Source organism: Gekko japonicus, unplaced genomic scaffold (genome assembly GCF_001447785.1).
Source record: "Gekko japonicus isolate JY-2015 unplaced genomic scaffold, Gekko_japonicus_V1.1 scaffold944, whole genome shotgun sequence".
NCBI lineage: Eukaryota > Metazoa > Chordata > Lepidosauria > Squamata > Gekkonidae > Gekko > Gekko japonicus.
Window position 1 is genome coordinate 213,422 of NW_015165857.1, and position 18,035 is coordinate 231,456.

Genomic DNA, 18,035 nt, shown 5'->3' on the forward strand with positions numbered 1-18,035 from the left:
ATCAGCCTAAGATCGTAAAAGGCCGACCTGGCAGTGGCTGCTACCTGGGCCTCCATTGTTAAGGAGGCATCTAGGAGCACTCCCAGGCTCATGACCTCCGGCACTGGCACCAACAGTGCCCCGTCAAAGGCTGGGAGTGGGATCCCTACCCTTGGACCGCCCCGACTCAGGCACAGGACCTCCGTCTTTATTTCTTATATTTATTTATTTCTTATATTTATAATCCGCCCTCCCCACAAGCGGGCTCAGGGTGGCTCACACTGCCTGGCCCAATGCCAGATTCACATATAACACATTTAAACTTAAAACACTATTAAAACATTTAAAAACATTTAAATAATTCATCGGATTCAATTTCAGCCGGCTCAGCCTAAGCCAACCAACCACAACTTGCAATGCCAGATCTAGATCTACCGGTTTGGAGTCGGACTGGCCACCCAACAACAGATAGAGCTGGGTGTCATCTGCATACTAGTGACAACCCAGGCTATACCTCCAGGCCATCTGGGCAAGAGCGCGCATATAGATGTTAAAGAGCATTGGGGACAACACTGCTCCTTTGGGCACACCACATTCAAGTGGGTGCCTTCGGGACAGTTGATCCCCCAGCGCCACTCTTTGTCCCCGACCTTGGAGAAAGGAAACAAGCCACTGCAAGGCCAGTCCCTGTATTCCGATGTCGGCGAGGTGGCGGATCAGTAGCTGATGGTCGACCATGTCGAACGCAGCCAACAGGTCTAACAACAGCAACACTGCTGATCCGCTTCGATCCAGGTGCCTCCAGAGGTCATCCGTGAGGGTGACCAGTGCTGTCTCTGTCCCGTGACCCAGGCGGAAACTGGACTGGAAGGGGTCTAATAAGGTAGCGTCATCCAGGAAGCCTTGTAACTGAATTGCCATCTATTATCTTGCCCAGATGGGGCAAGTTGGAAACCGGCTGATAGTTGGCCAATTCAGCCGGGTCCAGTGATGGCTTTTTCAAGAGGGGGCGTACCACTGCTTCCTTAAGTGCCTCCGGGGACAGCCCCTGAGCGAGGGACGTGTTGATTATCTCCCACAGTGCACCTCGAAACCCCTCGTGACCAGCTTTAATTAGTCACAAAGGGCACGGATCAAAGGAGCACGTGGTAGGGCGTACAGTTAGGAGCAATCTGTCGACTTCCTCAAGGCTGGGTTCAGCTGGAGTGAGATGGGGGGTCTGGTGTAGCGACTGAGCATCCCATCAAAGACGGCCGGGACCCCGTCACATGCCTACTGAAAGTCTTTCGTGGCCAAGTGATGCACACCAGTCACTCGGAACCCCAAGGGCGCGAACCAGGAGACTCGTGTGACTGCCCACCACCAACAGCAAGGCCAAAAAGCCATCAAAATTCTGGTACTGGACTTGGGACTTGCCCACCCCCTTCACGGCCACTTTGTTCTGTTGGAAGTCCCGCAAGGTGAAACCAACAGGCTTAAGGTGAGGGCCATCCTTTGGACAGAGTCTCTTAAAGGTGTCCTCCAAAATTATGGAGATGGAGGACCTGGTGTCGAGCTCCATCTTACAGGGGTTGCCCTCGATAAGGACAGTCACTGTAATTTTGTCAGGGGTGTCCAGGGGCATGTTCAATACCTCCTGCTGCTGGACGGAGGTGATATGTAATTCCACATTGTGCATGGATGCCAGGTTTGCTGTTGGTCGCCTCCGGTTCCCCCTTGGCATGGCAGGCTCGGGTGAGGTGGCTGACCTTCCCGCAGTTCCTGCATGTGGCACCCCGGAACCGGCAGGACCTCCACTCGTGGGGTTCCCTGCAGCTGGCGCATGGCAGCTTAGAGGGAGCATTACCCCAAGCAAGGTACATCCCACCACCTCCAGGGTCCCTGTTGCCACCAGTCTGGTGCAACCCAAGCCTCTGTGGCATTGCTGATGGCAGTGTGGGTTCAGGAGGAGAAGCCAGTAACCTCCCCATGCTTCTGACGGTTGGGAGCTAGCAGCCCCCCTGTGGTGCATTCCCCAAGCAGCCCATGGGAAGAGAAAAAGATAGATGAGCACCAACCTATTGTTAAGCCTTTTCTCCTTTACAAGGCTTATAATCAGCCTCCCCTCTGCGGGGAGGACAGGATTTCATAAGGACCATATCACTCCAGTCTTGGCTTGTTGTTTCCAGAGACAATTCAAGGCGTTGGTATTGACTTTTAAAGCCCTATATGGCTTGGCACTAGAATACTAGAAGGACTACCTACTCCTATATGAAACTACCTGACCACTAAGGTAATCTTCTGAAGAATTTTCAGGTGCCTTCTGAGATTAGGTGCTGGGAGAGACTTCTTGGTTGTGGTACCAAAACTCTGAAACTCTCTCCCCAGGGAGATTCGTTTGTCTCCTTGTGTTGTGTTGCCGCCTTCTACCAGCAGGTTTGTTTTCTCTAGTATTCTGTCAGCAATACCTTCTTCCTGCCCTATATCTTAACTAGGGATGGGCATGAACCAGCTCATGAACTAAAGTTTTCCACAAATTTTAGCCAGTTCGCGAAGTGATGTTAGTGAACTGAAGAGCCAGCACGAACTTCTACAAATTTTGATGCCGTTCATGGTGGTTCAGAGCCATTTACACCCCTGCCTTCTGCTCCCCACCGCTTTTCGCAGAGAGCAGAAAGCAGGGGTTTAAACATTAAATGGCTCACAAATGAGAAACTGAACCAAACTGCAAAAATGCGGTTCGTGCCCATCCCTAATCTTAACTGTTGGTTTTTTATGGTTTTGTATATGTGTGTTAGCTTTAGTTTAAATTATTTTAATGATGTGTTTTTGTTTGGTTCTAATAATTTTTATGACGTGTTTTTATTATGTGTGTTTTTAATTTGTGAGCCACCTCAGTGGCCCTGATGAGGGCAGAAAGATGGGATATAAATTTGGGCAAATAAAATAAAATAAATTTCCTGTTATTAGTACCCCTGCCCGATTTAAGAGCCAAAGCTACCTCCATGATGCAGGCGAGCTGCTCCACTTCATTCTCTCCAGGAAAAAGTGGGTACCCCGTATAGAGCTCAGCCATGATGCAGCCCAAGCTCCACATGTCAATGGCAGCCGCGTAGGGGTGACCAAGAATCACTTCTGGAGAGCGATAAAACCGACTCTGGACGTACGTGTACACTAGAAGAAAAAGAAAGGAAGGGGGGAAACCCCAATGGGACAAGAGTAACTAAGATGCGGTGATTGACAGAATGGCACAGTGCAAGAGAAATGCAATTCACATTACTTAGTCTGGTGCATCAAAAGTTAATCTTTGCGAATAGCAGAACCCTCATATTTTTTCCCACTTCCTCTTACAAGTCAGCTGTGTGTTCTAAGTAATTCAGAAGACAAAGGTAACATAATTGCCACCATTTTATATTTTCTTTTTTTCTTTTTGCATTGTGTGTGTGTGTCTGTGTGCATGTGTGTGTGCGTGTGCCTGTGCCTGGAAGTCAAGGCGACCTCTGGCGACTCCCACTGGGGCATGGAGGATATTCAGAGAAGTGGCTTGATGGCCAGCCTCGGCCTCCCAACCCTGGTATTCTCTGGAGGTCTCCCATCCAAGTACTTGCCAGGGTCGGCCCTCCTTCGCTTCCGAGATCTGACGAGATCGGGCTTACCTGGGCTATCCAGGGCAGGGCCATTTTATATCTTCAAAGAGAAAGAGGTCCTGTGGCTGATCTCTTCTTGCACTGGGCACTTGTCTGCAAGCTGCTTCCACCTACTGTGGGGGGGGGGCACTTCCAGCAGGCCCTTTCCGAGCAGTGTTTGCCTGTGCTTCATCACCAGTGCTCCGTCCAGCAGGTCCTCCTAGCAAGTTCCGAAGCAGACTCAGCCAGGAGGCGATGTCTCCTTTACTGGGCAAATGTGTTCTTTGCTTTGTTCTAAGGTAACGCACACAAAACAACCACCTTCTAGAGCAGGAGCCTTCTAGAGGGAAGACTTAACATGGGACGTACATAACAAAAGCCAACATCAGCTTAAATGGCTTTAAAAACAGTCGTTTGTGAGCTGTGGGTTGAGAAGACCCAAAAGTGGGTCCGAATTCTCTGGGCAGCTGTTTCTTGAGGCCAGAAGGGAAGGAAGAACAAGGTGATCTGCAAGATGAAGCTGTGGGAGACTCAGTGAAAAAATCTGAGTTCGCCTCTGCATGAAACACAGCTCGTTTTTCAATAGCATGATATATTTATGAATATGAAACATGAAGAAAATTAAATATGAACTTGTTTGGTATTAATATGAATTTCTTGCTTATTGTCATGGGGAGGGGGAAAGTAGCATGAGTTACTTTGGCACGTGGGTGCCAAAAACATACAGTAAACTTAAAAGTTGGTTTGTCTTTAAAAAGTTAAGAGAACTGCTGCTTTGAGAGAAGCTTAAAAAATTATTGGGAGGATAGGTTCTTCAAGTGGTATTACCCATGGCAACTGAATAGAACCTCCATGTTCAGAGGCAGTATACCTATGAACCACGAACAGCTAAAGGCATACAGTGGGGGACGGCCATCAACTTCACAGCCCGGTTTGGAGGCACCTGGCTGGCTTTTCTTGGAAAGAGAATACTAGACAGATCTTTGGACTGATCCAGCAGTGCTCCTGTTATGTTCTTATGGCATGTGGTTATCATGTCTGTGCATGTGCATTTACATATGTACTAAAACAACTGAAAAGTTAAGAAATCTAATAAAGGAAATTACATCTACTTGACTTTTCTGCAAACCTCTTTGGTGCTCGTAGCAGCTTGAGCCAAAGTCGATAACTTTAAACGAAATTTGCCCTGATTGTGGTTGATTTATAAGTATATTCTCCTAAAAGGGGAAAGGGGAAAAGAGATTAGCAGGTTAGCAAGCAAATGAGGGGAAATACCAAATCAAATCGAATCAAAATATCATTAATGGCATAATAAGTGTGATAAAATATGAGCAAGAAGGTATTACAGAGACAACAAAATAAGGTTACTCATACAGAGAGCTTGTGTCTATTTTTGACTGCTTCAGCCAAGAATTTAGCAAGCAGAGCTGTGATGTCCAGGTTTGTGTCATTTAATAAATGTTGTGTTATTCTGTCGCTGTTAATACAATGTTTGGGGTATAGTGGAGAGGAAAGGAGTTTCTTACGTGGACCTGTGTGCAATTGGCAGTCCAAGATGATATGATGGATTGAATATCGATTTTAAAGGACAGATACATTTCCTTTCATGGGAAGGGACTTTGTTATACCGACCAGTTAATATTTTTGACGCGAAAATATTTAATTGTGCTAATGTAAAAGCTCTGCAATGAGAAGGCTGATCTAGGTTGTAAAACTAACTGGTCATTTTCTGAGGGGAAATAAACAAGGTGCAATTGAGGGACATAACCAGGACAGGAGGTCTGAAAAGGTTCTTTGTTCATAACCAAGATTTTAACCACCCAAGCACAGAGTAAACACTTGAAATTTCACTAGTATAGAAAAGGCTGTACTTACAGGCTTTAGGTCACAATGGATAATTTTCTCCATATACAACAATTGTAAACATCTTAATATACACTGAGTGAACCGACGAATCAGACTCAAGGTGAAACCTTGGAAACTATTTTTCTTGATTAATTCATACAAATTTATACTGTGGGATGAGAACAAGAACATTTACATTTTATATTGTGCACGATCTACACTAAGGCCAACCATTTATTAGAACTGAAAAGATTTAACCTGATTATACCTGCTCTGAGACACTTCGGTTATTCAATAACTTTTTCTTTTAATCTTAAAAAGAGAGCCATGACACCAAGTAAATGAAAAATCCTGTTGGAAATCCTGTTGGAATGCAGTTAACTCTGCCAAGCCTGTTACGAGTCAGGCTTGGCAGAGATGAATGCCCTAAATGGACCGGGGAGGGGCTGTGGCTCAGCGGTACAGCATCTGCCTTGCATGCAGAAGGCCCCAGGTTCAATCCCCGGCATCTCCAGTTAAAGCAATCAAGTCTCTACCTGAAGCCCTGGAGAGCTCCTGCCAGCCTGAGCAGACAATATTGACCTTGGTGTAACAGTGGTCTGATTCACTACAAGGCAGCTTCATGCATGTTCACTGCAGATCACCTTGACCTATTTGTTGCTTTTTAGGGCAAGTCTGAACTTTACAAAGTCCTCGTATTTGTTGGGGGAAAATACAAGGACTTTGGATCAGACCTGAGAAAGAAGTTTTGAGCTTCCCAAACACACACCAGTCCTTTTCTGTCTTGACCACACCATGCAAGGAGAAGCAGCTTCAGTCTGCCTCCCTCTTCCATTTTCACACCCCCATCCTTCTGAAGTTGCTATTGGTTCCACTGTGAAAATTGTTGGAAGTGAAGGACTTTGCACTGTCTCTTAGCCTCAGACTTCAGAGGGGGGTCTATAAGAGAGTCAGAGATAGAGAGGCCAGGACCCTGATCATCCATTCCTTCTACTGCTCCGCTACTATCCCTCTGATGTGCAGATTGCTTTTATCAGGGAATCTTCTTCCCTTCTAGCTTGATACCTTCTATCCACACTGTGCTAGTCTTCTCTGTCTTGGCAACATGAGGGCAAGGCATGCTTCCTGCATCTCTATCCATCCTAGCTAGTTAGACTGGATTACAGTCCTATCTCTACTCTATCCTGTCTAGAATGGAGTTCCTTACAATAAAGGACTCTGTATGTAACCCTGTTTCTTGTCAGCACACACAAACCAGACAGACTCAGCTAAGTTATATGCCTTGAGCACTCTGCTAACCCAATAATCCTTCAAAAATCATCTTACATCTGCAGCGAATTGAAATTTTCGCAACAGAGGTGGGGTAGTGCTCAGAGCATCAAGCTAGGGGACCCATCATCCTCTTGTGTATACAAGCTGCAAGCCCAGTGTGAAAACTTTCCCATGGGAGCAGTGCTGTGTTCAAAGTCACTACCTTTAATGGGGGGAAAATAAATGAGCTCCTGCAAGATCATCTTTGAAGGAATTGTCCTAGACTTCCTTATCAGAGGCCAGGGACATGTTCAAGCCACAATTTCAGAATGAAATGAATAAGATTAATTTCAGAGTTTCCTCCTGTTCTATCCTCAGAAGCCACTAGCTACCAGGGGAAATCGTAGGACCGTAGAATCATTTCAGATCAACACCCTGCGGGAGATGCTTGCGGCTTGTTTTCCTTCATTAGAAACTGCAAACAGTGCTAAGGCCAAAACACAGAAGAGCCAGATGAAAAGAACAGAAGAGAATCCTTTGGCTCAACATGTTCTCTTCTGATTGTGCCCGGAAGAGACACAATGTGATGCTCATAAAATCTGATGCAATTAAAAAAAAATAACCATTATACAGTTTGTCATTAGGCAGTTGCTAGAACAGTGCTGAGTAAAGCAAAGGGAGGAGGGAACAGCTTTTACAGGGAAGAAAATTCAGTGGCTTCTTTTCATTCCTGCCACTGCCCTGGAGCACACTGGGAATAGACAGCAAGAAGAAGAAGAAGAAGAAGAAGAAGAAGAAGAAGGAGAAGGAGAAGGAGAAGGAGAAGGAGAAGGAGAAGGAGAAGGAGAAGGAGAAGGAGAAGGAGAAGGAGAAGGAGAAGGAGAAGGAGAAGGAGAAGGAGAAGGAGAAGGAGAAGGAGAAGGAGAAGGAGAAGGAGAAGGAGAAGGAGAAGGAGAAGGAGAAGGAGAAGGAGAAGGAGAAGGAGAAGGAGAAGGAGAAGGAGAAGGAGAAGGAGAAGGAGAAGGAGAAGGAGAAGGAGAAGGAGAAGGAGAAGGAGAAGGAGTAGGGCTTGCTCAAGTCCTGCAGGTGCAAGTGGAGAAGTGGGGAATCAAACCCAGTTCTCCCAGATTAGAGTTCACGCACTTAACCACTACACCAACACTTTTCTGTTCCCATCTTTAAAAACACTTATTCAGCACTGCCGATAAAGGGGCCTAAACAGGTGACAGGCTTGATAGGGGCAGGTCCATAGCCCATTGGTCAGACTCATGCTTTATACACAGAAAACCCTAAATCAATCCCTGGCACCTTTCATTTAAAAAAAAGACATGCAAGGTACAGAACTAGGAAGGAGGATCCGCTCGGGGTCCTAGAGTAGACAGTACTAGTCAAGCAGACAATACTAGGAAAGATGGTCCAGTGCCTGACTCATAGAATCCACAGAGTTGGAAGGGGCCATAGAGGCCATCTAGTCCAACCCCCTGCTCAGTGCAGGATCAGCCTAGAGCATCCCTGACAAAAAAGAGGTGCCGGAACTCTCAAGAGGGAAATGAAGTTTTCAGTCTTTATACTGAAAGCTCATGAACTTTTAAACATTTTTAAAAGAATTTGTCGAAGAGGTTCCAGAACTCTGTTTCGGTGTATTCCCCCAGGAAAAAAGCCCTGGTTCAAATAGAAGATTGGGGGGGGAGGGGCAAACACACTGTGTTGTACCTCTAGGGACTTCTGCTTTGGGGAATAGGTCTTTACTTGCCTTCTTCCCTCAGCTGCCTTGTATGACTCCCCCCCCCCCCAAGGTCTTGGTGGGAAAAGTGACCCACACGGAGCCTCTATACAGTCTGAGGAGAAGAGCAACTGGGTGAGGATTGCCCGTCCTCCATCTGCTGTCAGTGATCAGAGACGCACGATCCGATGGTCAAGCAGATCTGCATTCCAATGCTAAGAGAGATGTCCTAGCTTTTGTATGGGGAACACAAGTTCTTCCCACTGAGACCCTTCCACTCTGTCCCCCTCCAACAGGAGGATGCCGCCGCTGCCCTACCTTACAGGGAAGCAGCAAGAATCTGACAAAGTGCAAAGAACACTCCCCCAAAAAACACATTCAACATTGCTATACAGATAAGAAAAAAAAAACCCACGTCTTACCCTAACAATTCAAAGGAAATGCAGAAGTGATTACGGAAGTAAAAATAGTCTTTCATGTGGACTACATTGTGCGTATTGTCCTCATCCTTCTGGCGAAGGGTATCGAGAATGCTGACCTCCACCAAGGCTTGGTTATGAAATCTAAATCCAAGGTCAGGAGGCAAAATTACATAAGCTGATGCAAGAAGCCAGATTCTTCCTATGCATGTTACAGCTGCTGAAAACACTAACGCCACTGGGTCGGATCCTGTGAATCTGTTCCACTAGCAGAGGCATTTCCCACCGGCAGAAGATGCTATTACTGAGGCAAGAGCCTTGCGTCAATGGAAGGCTCCTTCTGCCCGAGGAAAGCATCTCTGCTAGCAGAACAAAGCCAACCCTTTTAGCACAGGAGCACAAAACACAATATAAAGTATTAACAATCTATGAATGGCTTGGAACCAAACCGAAACTGGCAGTTTCCACCAATTCCCCCTTCTTGCTACCAGTCCTCAAGGTCTCCTATCCTGCAGAAGCAGCATTTTGTAGAAATTGGTGGGCTCCAATTGGCGGTGGGTGGGGGGAGTTGCATGCTGCTAATAGAAAATTAGGCTGCATCCAAATCCAACCCAGTGTATACGCAGCAGAATTGACAGTCCTCATTACAACAGGTGGCCACATCGCTCATTTAGGCCTTCTTTGCATTGTGTGTTCGTAACCTGGTCTTTGCTTTTAGGCCCAGGTGGTCAGCCATGTTGGTCTGAAGCAGTAGAACAAATTTAGAGCTTTTAGGATAAGATTTGTTGAGGCTCAATAAGCCCCAAATTAGAGCTTACAGGTAGGGCTCCCAAATCTCGCCAAATTGCGGCGGGGGATCTGCATGTCTTCACAGAATCTGTGCCGCGGGGATGGCGAGACGCGTTGCACCATCGTCACCAGGACATGACGCTACGCGTCGCTCTGGCAATGGGGCTGTTTGGAGCCCCGTTGCCAGAGCGGCACGGATTCTACGAAGACTTACAATCCCCCGCCGCGACTTGGCAACCCTACTTACAGGTTGGTTGGGGGGTTTTCAGTGTGAATTATTCTGTTTATTTGTTCAGCTAGAAGTCTATCTTTTTTACCACACTTAGATTCCCCACCCCCACCCCACTACCGTCAGGGTTATACAATATATGGTATTGATATTTGCTTTAGAAACCCACTGTTAAAATAGTCAAATACTTCCAACAGATTGACAAACATCATAGAGGCCTCACTGGTCCTTTCAACTATCCTCCAACATTTTGACTTATTAAAAAAGGTGGCCGTGGCATACCTCTTTTTGTTCCTTATTATTTTCACTGCCACTTTTTCACCTGTCTTGTGATCCAAACACTTCACGACATGCCCAAATGATCCTTTACCAATGACTGCCAGTATTTCATATCTGTATGCAATATGGTCACCTAGAACCTAAACAAGGGGAAACAGAGGTCATATAAGAACATAAGAACATAAGAGAAGCCAATGCTGGATCAGGCCAAAGGCCCATCCAGTCTAACACTCTGTCACACAGTAGCCAAAAATACCAGGTGCCATCAGGAGGTCCAGCAGTGGGGCTAGAACACTAGAAGCCCTCCCACTGTTGCTCCCCCCCCCCCAAACACCAAGAATACAAAGCATCACTTGCCCCAGACCAAGAGCACCTATCTACACCTTGTGGCTAATAGCCACTGATGGACCTCTGCTCCATATGTTTATCCAATTCCCTCTTGAAGCCGTCCATGCTTGTAGCCGCCACCACCTCTTTGGATGAAGAAGAACTTCCTTTTATCTATTCTAACCCGACTGCTCAGCAATTTCATTAAGTGCCCACGAGTTCTTGTATTGTGAAAAAGGGAGCAAAGTACTTCTTTCTCTACCTGCTCTATCCTATGCATAATCCTGTAAACCTCGATCATGTCACCCCTCAGTCGTTGTTTCTCCAAGTTAAAGAGCCCCAAGCGCTTTAACCTTTCTTCATAGGGAAAGTGTTCCAACCTTTCTGAGGTGTGGTGACCAGAATTGTACACAGTATTCCAAATGAGGTCACACCATCGATTTATACAGGGGCATTATGATACTGGCTGATTCCCTTCCTAATAATCCCCAGCATAGCGTTTGCCTTTTTTATTGCATTATCACACTGTCTCGACGTTTTCAGTGAGTTATCTACTATGACTCCAAGATCTCTGTCTTGGTCAGTCTCCACCAGTTTGGATCCCATCAATGTGTAGTTAGGATTTTTGGCCCCAATGTGCATCACTTTGCACTTGGCCATATTGAACCCCATGTTGATGCCCACTCGCTCATCCTCGAGAGATCCCTTTGGAATGCCTCACAATCCTCCCTGGTTCTCACCACCTTGAACAATTTCGTGTCATCTGCAAATTTAGCCAATTTACTGCTTACTCCCAACTCAAAATCATTAATGAACATGTTAAAAACCATTGGACCCAGTACTGAGCCCTGTGGTACCCCCCTGTGGTACTCCACTGTGAAAATTGCCCATTTATACTCTCTGTTTCCTATTAATTAGCCAATTTTTTGATTCACAAGAGGACTTTGATGAGGAAATTTATCAAAAGCTTTCTGGAAATCAAGGTAAACAACATCTATTGGGGTCCCCTTTGTCCACATGTTTGTTCACCCCCTCAAAGAACACTAACAGGTTAGTGAGGTAAGATAAGAGCAAGAGAGTACCAGAAAAACATCTACTTCTGCTTCATTGACTATGCTAAAGCCTTTGACTGTGTGGATCACAACAAACTATGGCAGGTCCTTAAAGAGATGGGAGTACCACACCACCTCACATGTCTCTTGAGAAACCTGTATAAGGGCCAAGAAGCAACAGTCAGAACCGGATATGGAACAACTGATTGGTTCAGCATAGGAAAAGGAGTACGACAAGGATGTATACTGTCACCTTGCTTATTTAATATATATGCAGAGTACATCATGCGAAATGCTGGCCTGGATGAATCACAAGCCAGAATTGAGATTGCTGGGGAAAAGATCAACAACCTCAGATATGCAGACGATACCACTCTAATGGCAGAAAGTGAAGAGGACCTAAAGAGCCTCTTGCTCAGGGTAAAAGAGGAGAGCGCAAAAGTGGGCTTGAAGCTCAACATCAAAAAAACTAAGATCATGGCATCCGGCCCCATCACTCCTTGGCAAATAGAAGGGGAAGCTGTGGAAGTAGTGACAGACTTCACGTTCCTGGGATCCCAGATCACCGCAGACTGTGACTGCAGCCATGAAATTAAAAGACGCCTGCTCCTTGGGAGGAAAGCGATGGCGAACCTAAACAGCATGATAAAAAGTAGAGACATCACCCTGCCAACAAAAATACGCATGGTCCAAGCAATGGTATTCCCAGTAGTCATGTATGGCTGCGAGAGTTGGACTATAAGGAAGGCCGAGCGCCGAAGAATAGATTCTTTTGAACTATGGTGCTGGAGAAGACTCTTGAGAGTCCCTTGGACTGCAAGAAGATCAAATCAGTCAATCCTCAAAGAAATCAACCCTGACTGTTCCCTGGAAGGCCAGATAATGAAACTGAAGCTCAAATACTTTGGCCACCAAATGAGAAGGGAGCACTCACTGGAGAAGACCCTGATGCTGGGAAAGATTGAAGGTCAAAGAAGACGGGGACGGCAAAGGATGAGATGGTTAGACAGTGTCATCGATGCAACGAACATGAAATTGAGCCAACTTCAGAGAACGGTGGAAGACAGGAAGGCCTGGCGTGATCTGGTCCATGAGGTCACGAAGAGTCGGACTCGACTGTGCGACTGAACCATGCTGAGTCTGCCTCAGTAGTTTTTGCTCGTCAATGTGCCTACTACTTCTCTCCTTAATAACAGTTTCTGCCAACTTACCCGGTATTGACATTAGACAAACTGGCTTGTAATTTCCTGGATCTCCTCTGGAACCCTTTTTAAAGATGGGGTGACATTAGCTACCTTCCAGTCCTCAGGAATGGAGGCAGACTTTAATGAAAGATTACATATTTTTGTCAGGAAATCTACAAGTTCACATCTGAGTTATTTCAGAACTCTCGGTGTATGCCATCCAGGCCTGGTGATTTATCAGTTTTTAAGTTGTCTATCAGTTTTAGGACCTCCTCTCTCGTCACCTCAATCTGGCTCAGGTCTTTCAACACCCCTCCCGAAATCAGCGGTTGTGGAGTGGGCAAGCACTTCTCATCTTCCACAGTGAAGACAGAGGCAAAAAATGCATTTAGCTTCTCAGCCATTTCCCTATCATCCTTCAGTACTCCTTTTACCCCTTGGTCATCCAAGGGCCCCACAAAAGGCAAAAATGCATTCAGCATATATGTCTACCTATCTCATGATAGATATAGACATAGACTAGTGGGGACTCCATAAGACTCATGGGGGAGGGGAAAATCCCATCTTCCCTCATCAATGAGCCTGGTGCAGCTCCAGGCCCCACCACCCACCTTTAAGCCTGGGTGCAGCAGTGTCTAAGGCTGATTCTGCACTGGCTTTTCCCTCCATTGTTTTACAAAACCCACGTTGGAACAGAATTTCCCCTCTGTATTGCACGCTGCTTTCACTTCCTTTGAACATCGAGTTTTATGGTAGCCTCCAAACTCCATGCCGCTTTCACTTTCTTTGATCATCAGGTTTTATTGTACCTTCTGCATAGATTTATGGCTGTTTTATGGCTGTTCAGGGGTGACTTTGCAGTCAGTACACTGTTGCTCCAAAGTATTTGAATGTGGTTTTGAGCTGCACTTTTCCCTCCCAGTTGAGAAAATGTGGAGCGAATGCTAGATGCGGAATCGCCCTAAGAGTCCACTGCCACTGCAGCCAAGCCTAGAACGCCTCCCAGCTTCACCCTCTGCCAGTTCTTAAGATTAAAGGCAGGTGCATTGTCTACACATGCGCAGACACTCTCTTATTTTGGAAGGAATCTAAACCCGCAATGTGTTTTTTTAAGATTTCAGATTTTTCTGCAACCCTGGGGGGTCCCCAGAGTTTTCAGAGAAATCTGTGTCTGTGTGGCCCCAATCCAAGGATTTAGATATCCACAGATGGGGGCCACATGTCGCTATTAAGAGGTAGAGATAGAGAGGAGATAGAGATATGCACCTGACACAATATACATTCCTTGGCCTGTATCCAACCATGCAGTGAGGAAAGCTCAAATGCATTTAAGTTTTTGCAAGAGGGGCCAGAAATATCAGACGTTTCCCCCCTCCCATTGCAGCCCACTGAGCTCACCTGAAAGTTTGTTTCTGGGGATCCGCAGGTGCAGACTTTCAGAAACAGCATAATGGAGAGAGCCTGACATGGGAGAGGGAAATCAGTGTAAATGGCCACCTTCCCCTTAAGAAAACTGAAATGGACTTAAGTTTTTGAATACAGAAGGTAGCCATGTGGGTCTGCAGTAGAACAGTCAGAACATGGTTGGATCCAGGCCCCGGATTCATCGCTCAGTCCTCCAACCCAACCCCTTCCCCATCTCTCCGCTTATTTGGGATCTCTGCTGTACCAATACTTTGGCTTTTCTTGCTCAGCAGACTTCTTTCTCCCCCCCCCCCATTTATTTATAGTTTTACCATCTTAACAACATAACAAATCATCATTTACATATTTGTGAGACACTATTACGTCGTATTTTTCAACCATACATACATTTTGTTCCATCTTTTTTCAAATAGATCTTGGTATTTCCCTTGCAACATTAAGCTAAACCTGTCCATTTCTGCCATTAACAACATTTTTTCTATCAGTTCCTCCTTTGAGGGTATGTTGTCTGTTTTCCAACATTTAGCTAACATTATCCTTGCCGCAGTAAAAATATATGTTATTACATATACATTTTCTTTATTAACTGTTTCTGGGAATATATTCAATAAACATGGTATTTCTAGTCCTGTGATACCTTTTACTATTATATATATTTTATGCCAGTATTTTTGCACGCTTTCACACCTCCACCACATATGCAAGAACGTACCTACGTTTTTTTTTACATTTCCAATCATTTCTATTTGTTGTCGCATAACATTTTGCTATTCTATCAGGTATCCAGTGTCACCTGTGGGACATTTTATATATGTTCTCTTTATATGGTATTGCTCTCGTCAGTTTAGCTGCATTCCAAATTTTGGACCATTGATCTATCTCCAAAGTGTGTTCTAGGTCTTTCATCCAGGCCACCATAACCCCTTTTACTGTTTCATATTGTAGATAGTCAGATAATAAAAGCTCAGCAGACTTCTTATTTGATTAACTTGAATGGAAGATTTTCACAGCAGGAGACCTTACTGGATCTCCAGCTCTCTACATCTGGTTGAGACCCACCAAACTGAATACAGTTCACCAGGTATATATTGTAGGCTGGCAGGTACTTCCTGCCTGAACTTCCTTTGGGGGGGGCAGATTTATCAAGTGGGCCACAAAACATGGCTGGGGGGACTGCAGTCAGCTGGGTGGGCCACATTGGGCAGGCCTCCCTGTGTATATGTAGCAGAGACTCCAGAGGCTGACCATTCACTGTCTTGTTGCCAAGATCCACAATAAGAGTGACTCTGCAACCACAGAGTATCACAGAATCAAAGAGTTGGAAGGGATCTCCAGGGTCATCTACTCTAACCCCCTGCAAAATGCAGGCAATTCACAAATACCTCTCTCACACACACACACACACACACACACACACAGAGTGACCCCTGCTCCATGCCCAGAAGATGGCAAGAAACCTCCAGGATTCCTGGCCAAACAAGCCTGGAAAAAATTGCTTCCTAACACCAAATTGGCATTTCCCTGGGTGTGTAAGAAAGGGTCACGAGAACTAAGCCCTGATACAACCCTTCCTGCCCTCCACACACAACCTGTTCTCCTCTGATGAGGCAGCAGATGGTGTGTTGAAGCATGTGGACCAAGATGCAGAACTGGCACAACAAAGAAAGGCCATTGCTAGTTTATCACAAGTAGTAACCTCTACCAAAAAAAGTCAAAAAAATTGCCTGACCTGACCTGGTGAGGGGGAAATTAAGCATTTACACAGCAACAACTTTGAGCCAATACACTTTGTTAACTTCATGGGGGGGAGGGCAGTTTCACATGTGTTCCCTCAGAAACCAGACTCATTCTCCTTATCTGTGTAGAGTCCCAAAGGAAAAAACAAGTTCCTCCCAATGGATTCCATATTGAGAATGGTTAAGGCACCTCAAGACCTTGCCTGGTGCTCTTCCCTCACTGTGAGGAGAATTCCCCGGTGGCCAACAAACATTTACCTCATAGCAAATTTTTACCAGAGGGAAGAAAGAATCATAGGCCAGCAGTGTTCCCTATAAGCTGAGTTAGTGTGAGTGAAAAGTATGCAGACGGAGAGTGATTTCAGCTAAGCATACCTTTATTTAGTTCAGGACAAAGACAACTGACCAGCTCGCAGGCCGGTTTATATGCGTTCAAAAAACCCGCCACCGAGTACACCTAAACACACCCCCTACTCCCGATAGGCTATTTACAGTAACCGGACGACCATTGGTCCCCCGGCTGGGAAGCTAGCCCTTTTGATTGGGCCGGCTAGGATCCTTCGGATCCTTTGTCTTTCGACTGAAGCTACAGATGAATTGTGCCTGGCATGCCCGGGCAAGTCCGGGCATGTCAGGCTGAATACATTACACCCCTCCCCCCTTGGTTCGCAATGCACCCACAGACGAAGTCCTTCAGGTGCGCTGGTGGCTTCCTGGGGCGAGTCGAGCGGCGAGGTTCCGGGGTGGCTATTGGTTCTGTCTCAGGGGCCCTGGGAGCCGAGTGGACCGGGTCCGGTGAGGGGTCTGAGGAGGAAGGACTGGCGGGTACCTCGGGACGCGGGATCTCAGGTTCCTTCTGGGAAGGCGGCTGTGGGTCTGGTGCCGGAAGTAAGGCCGATGGGGAAGACTCCAGGTCCTCGTCCGGATCCTCTGGGTCCAGCTGTAGCGTGCGGCGGCACAGCTGATCAATGTGCCGGTAGAGGATCTGGCCATCCTCGCTGGAGACCTCGTACGAACGGGGGCCCTTAACGACTCGGGCTGGAATCCATGGGGGGCCCCGGCCGTAGTTCCGTGCGTACACCGGATCCTCGGGAAAGAACCCCCTGGCCGCCTCGTACGTTTCTGTACCCGGGGCCTCCGGGGGTGCCCGATCAGGGTGTAGCCGATCCATTCGGGAGGCCAGGCGGCCCAGCAGAAGTTCGGCCGGGGTGCGGCTGGTCGTGGTGTGGGGCGTGGTGCGCTGCCCAAAAAGGAAAGCCGCCAGTTTATAGTCCCAATCGGTGGAGTCCAGGCGGCGGAGCGCGTCCTTTGTGGTGCGCACCATGCGCTCCGCCTGGCCGTTGGTCACGGGATGGAACGGGGCGGATCGGACGTGGCATATTCCGTAGTACCTCGTGAAGGCCTGGAATTCGGCTGATGTGAACGCTGTTCCATTGTCTGTGACCAGCTTGTCAGGGATCCCTTGGGTGCTGAAGATCCTCCACATGGCCCGGATTGCGGCCTGCGAGGATGTGGAGGGCACCGGGACCACTTCCAGCCACTTGCTGTAGGCGTCCACAAGGATGAAGAACAGCTGGCCCTGGAAGGGTCCCGCAAAGTCCAGATGGAGGCGGGACCAGGGACGGTGTGAGGATTCCCAGGCCCTCTCCGGTGCTCGCGGTGGTTCCGGCCGCGATGCTTGGCATGGCTGACATCTCCTGACCACATCTTCGATATCCTTATCCAGTCCCGGCCACCACACGTAGCTCCTGGCCAGGGCTTTCATCCGTACCACCCCGGGATGTGCCTCATGCAGCGCGGTAAGGACCCGTTCCCTTAAGGGCTAGGGAATGACCACCCGGCTCCCCCACAGCAAGCACCCCTTGTGGGTTGAGAGTTCGTGTTTCCAGGTGTTGAACGGGGTGATGTCCGGGTCTCCTTTGGCCTCGGGCCACCCCCTCACCACCCAGTCCAAGACCCTCCCCAGAGTCTTGTCCTTGGAGGTGCAGCGCGCCACCTCCGAAACATGGACCGGCTGGTCCGTGAGGGATCGTACGCATACCCCGCCAGGAAGATGGACCAGCGGAGTACCCTGGGCGAGGTCATCTGCGGGGTTTGCCTATCGGGTGCGAGGAGGCCCAGCAGTGGCTTGTGGTCTGTCAGAATCGTGAACGGCCGGCCGTACAAGTAGTGGTGGAATTTTTTTACTCCCG

The 18,035-nt window shown here is 47.3% G+C and overlaps 1 protein-coding gene across 1 annotated transcript in view; it reads right to left on the bottom strand.

Moving 5' to 3' along the window:
- Nucleotides 1–18,035, bottom strand: part of DYRK4 (dual specificity tyrosine-(Y)-phosphorylation regulated kinase 4) — a 47,427-nt gene that overhangs the window by 12,495 nt on the left and 16,897 nt on the right. The window contains exons 4-8 of the mRNA XM_015411179.1: nt 10,123–10,259; nt 8,826–8,966; nt 5,460–5,598; nt 4,714–4,801; nt 2,960–3,132 (exon numbers count right to left, since the gene is read on the bottom strand). Coding sequence (XP_015266665.1) covers nt 2,960–3,132; nt 4,714–4,801; nt 5,460–5,598; nt 8,826–8,966; nt 10,123–10,259 — 678 coding nt within the window. The remainder of the gene's footprint in view (nt 1–2,959; nt 3,133–4,713; nt 4,802–5,459; nt 5,599–8,825; nt 8,967–10,122; nt 10,260–18,035) is intronic.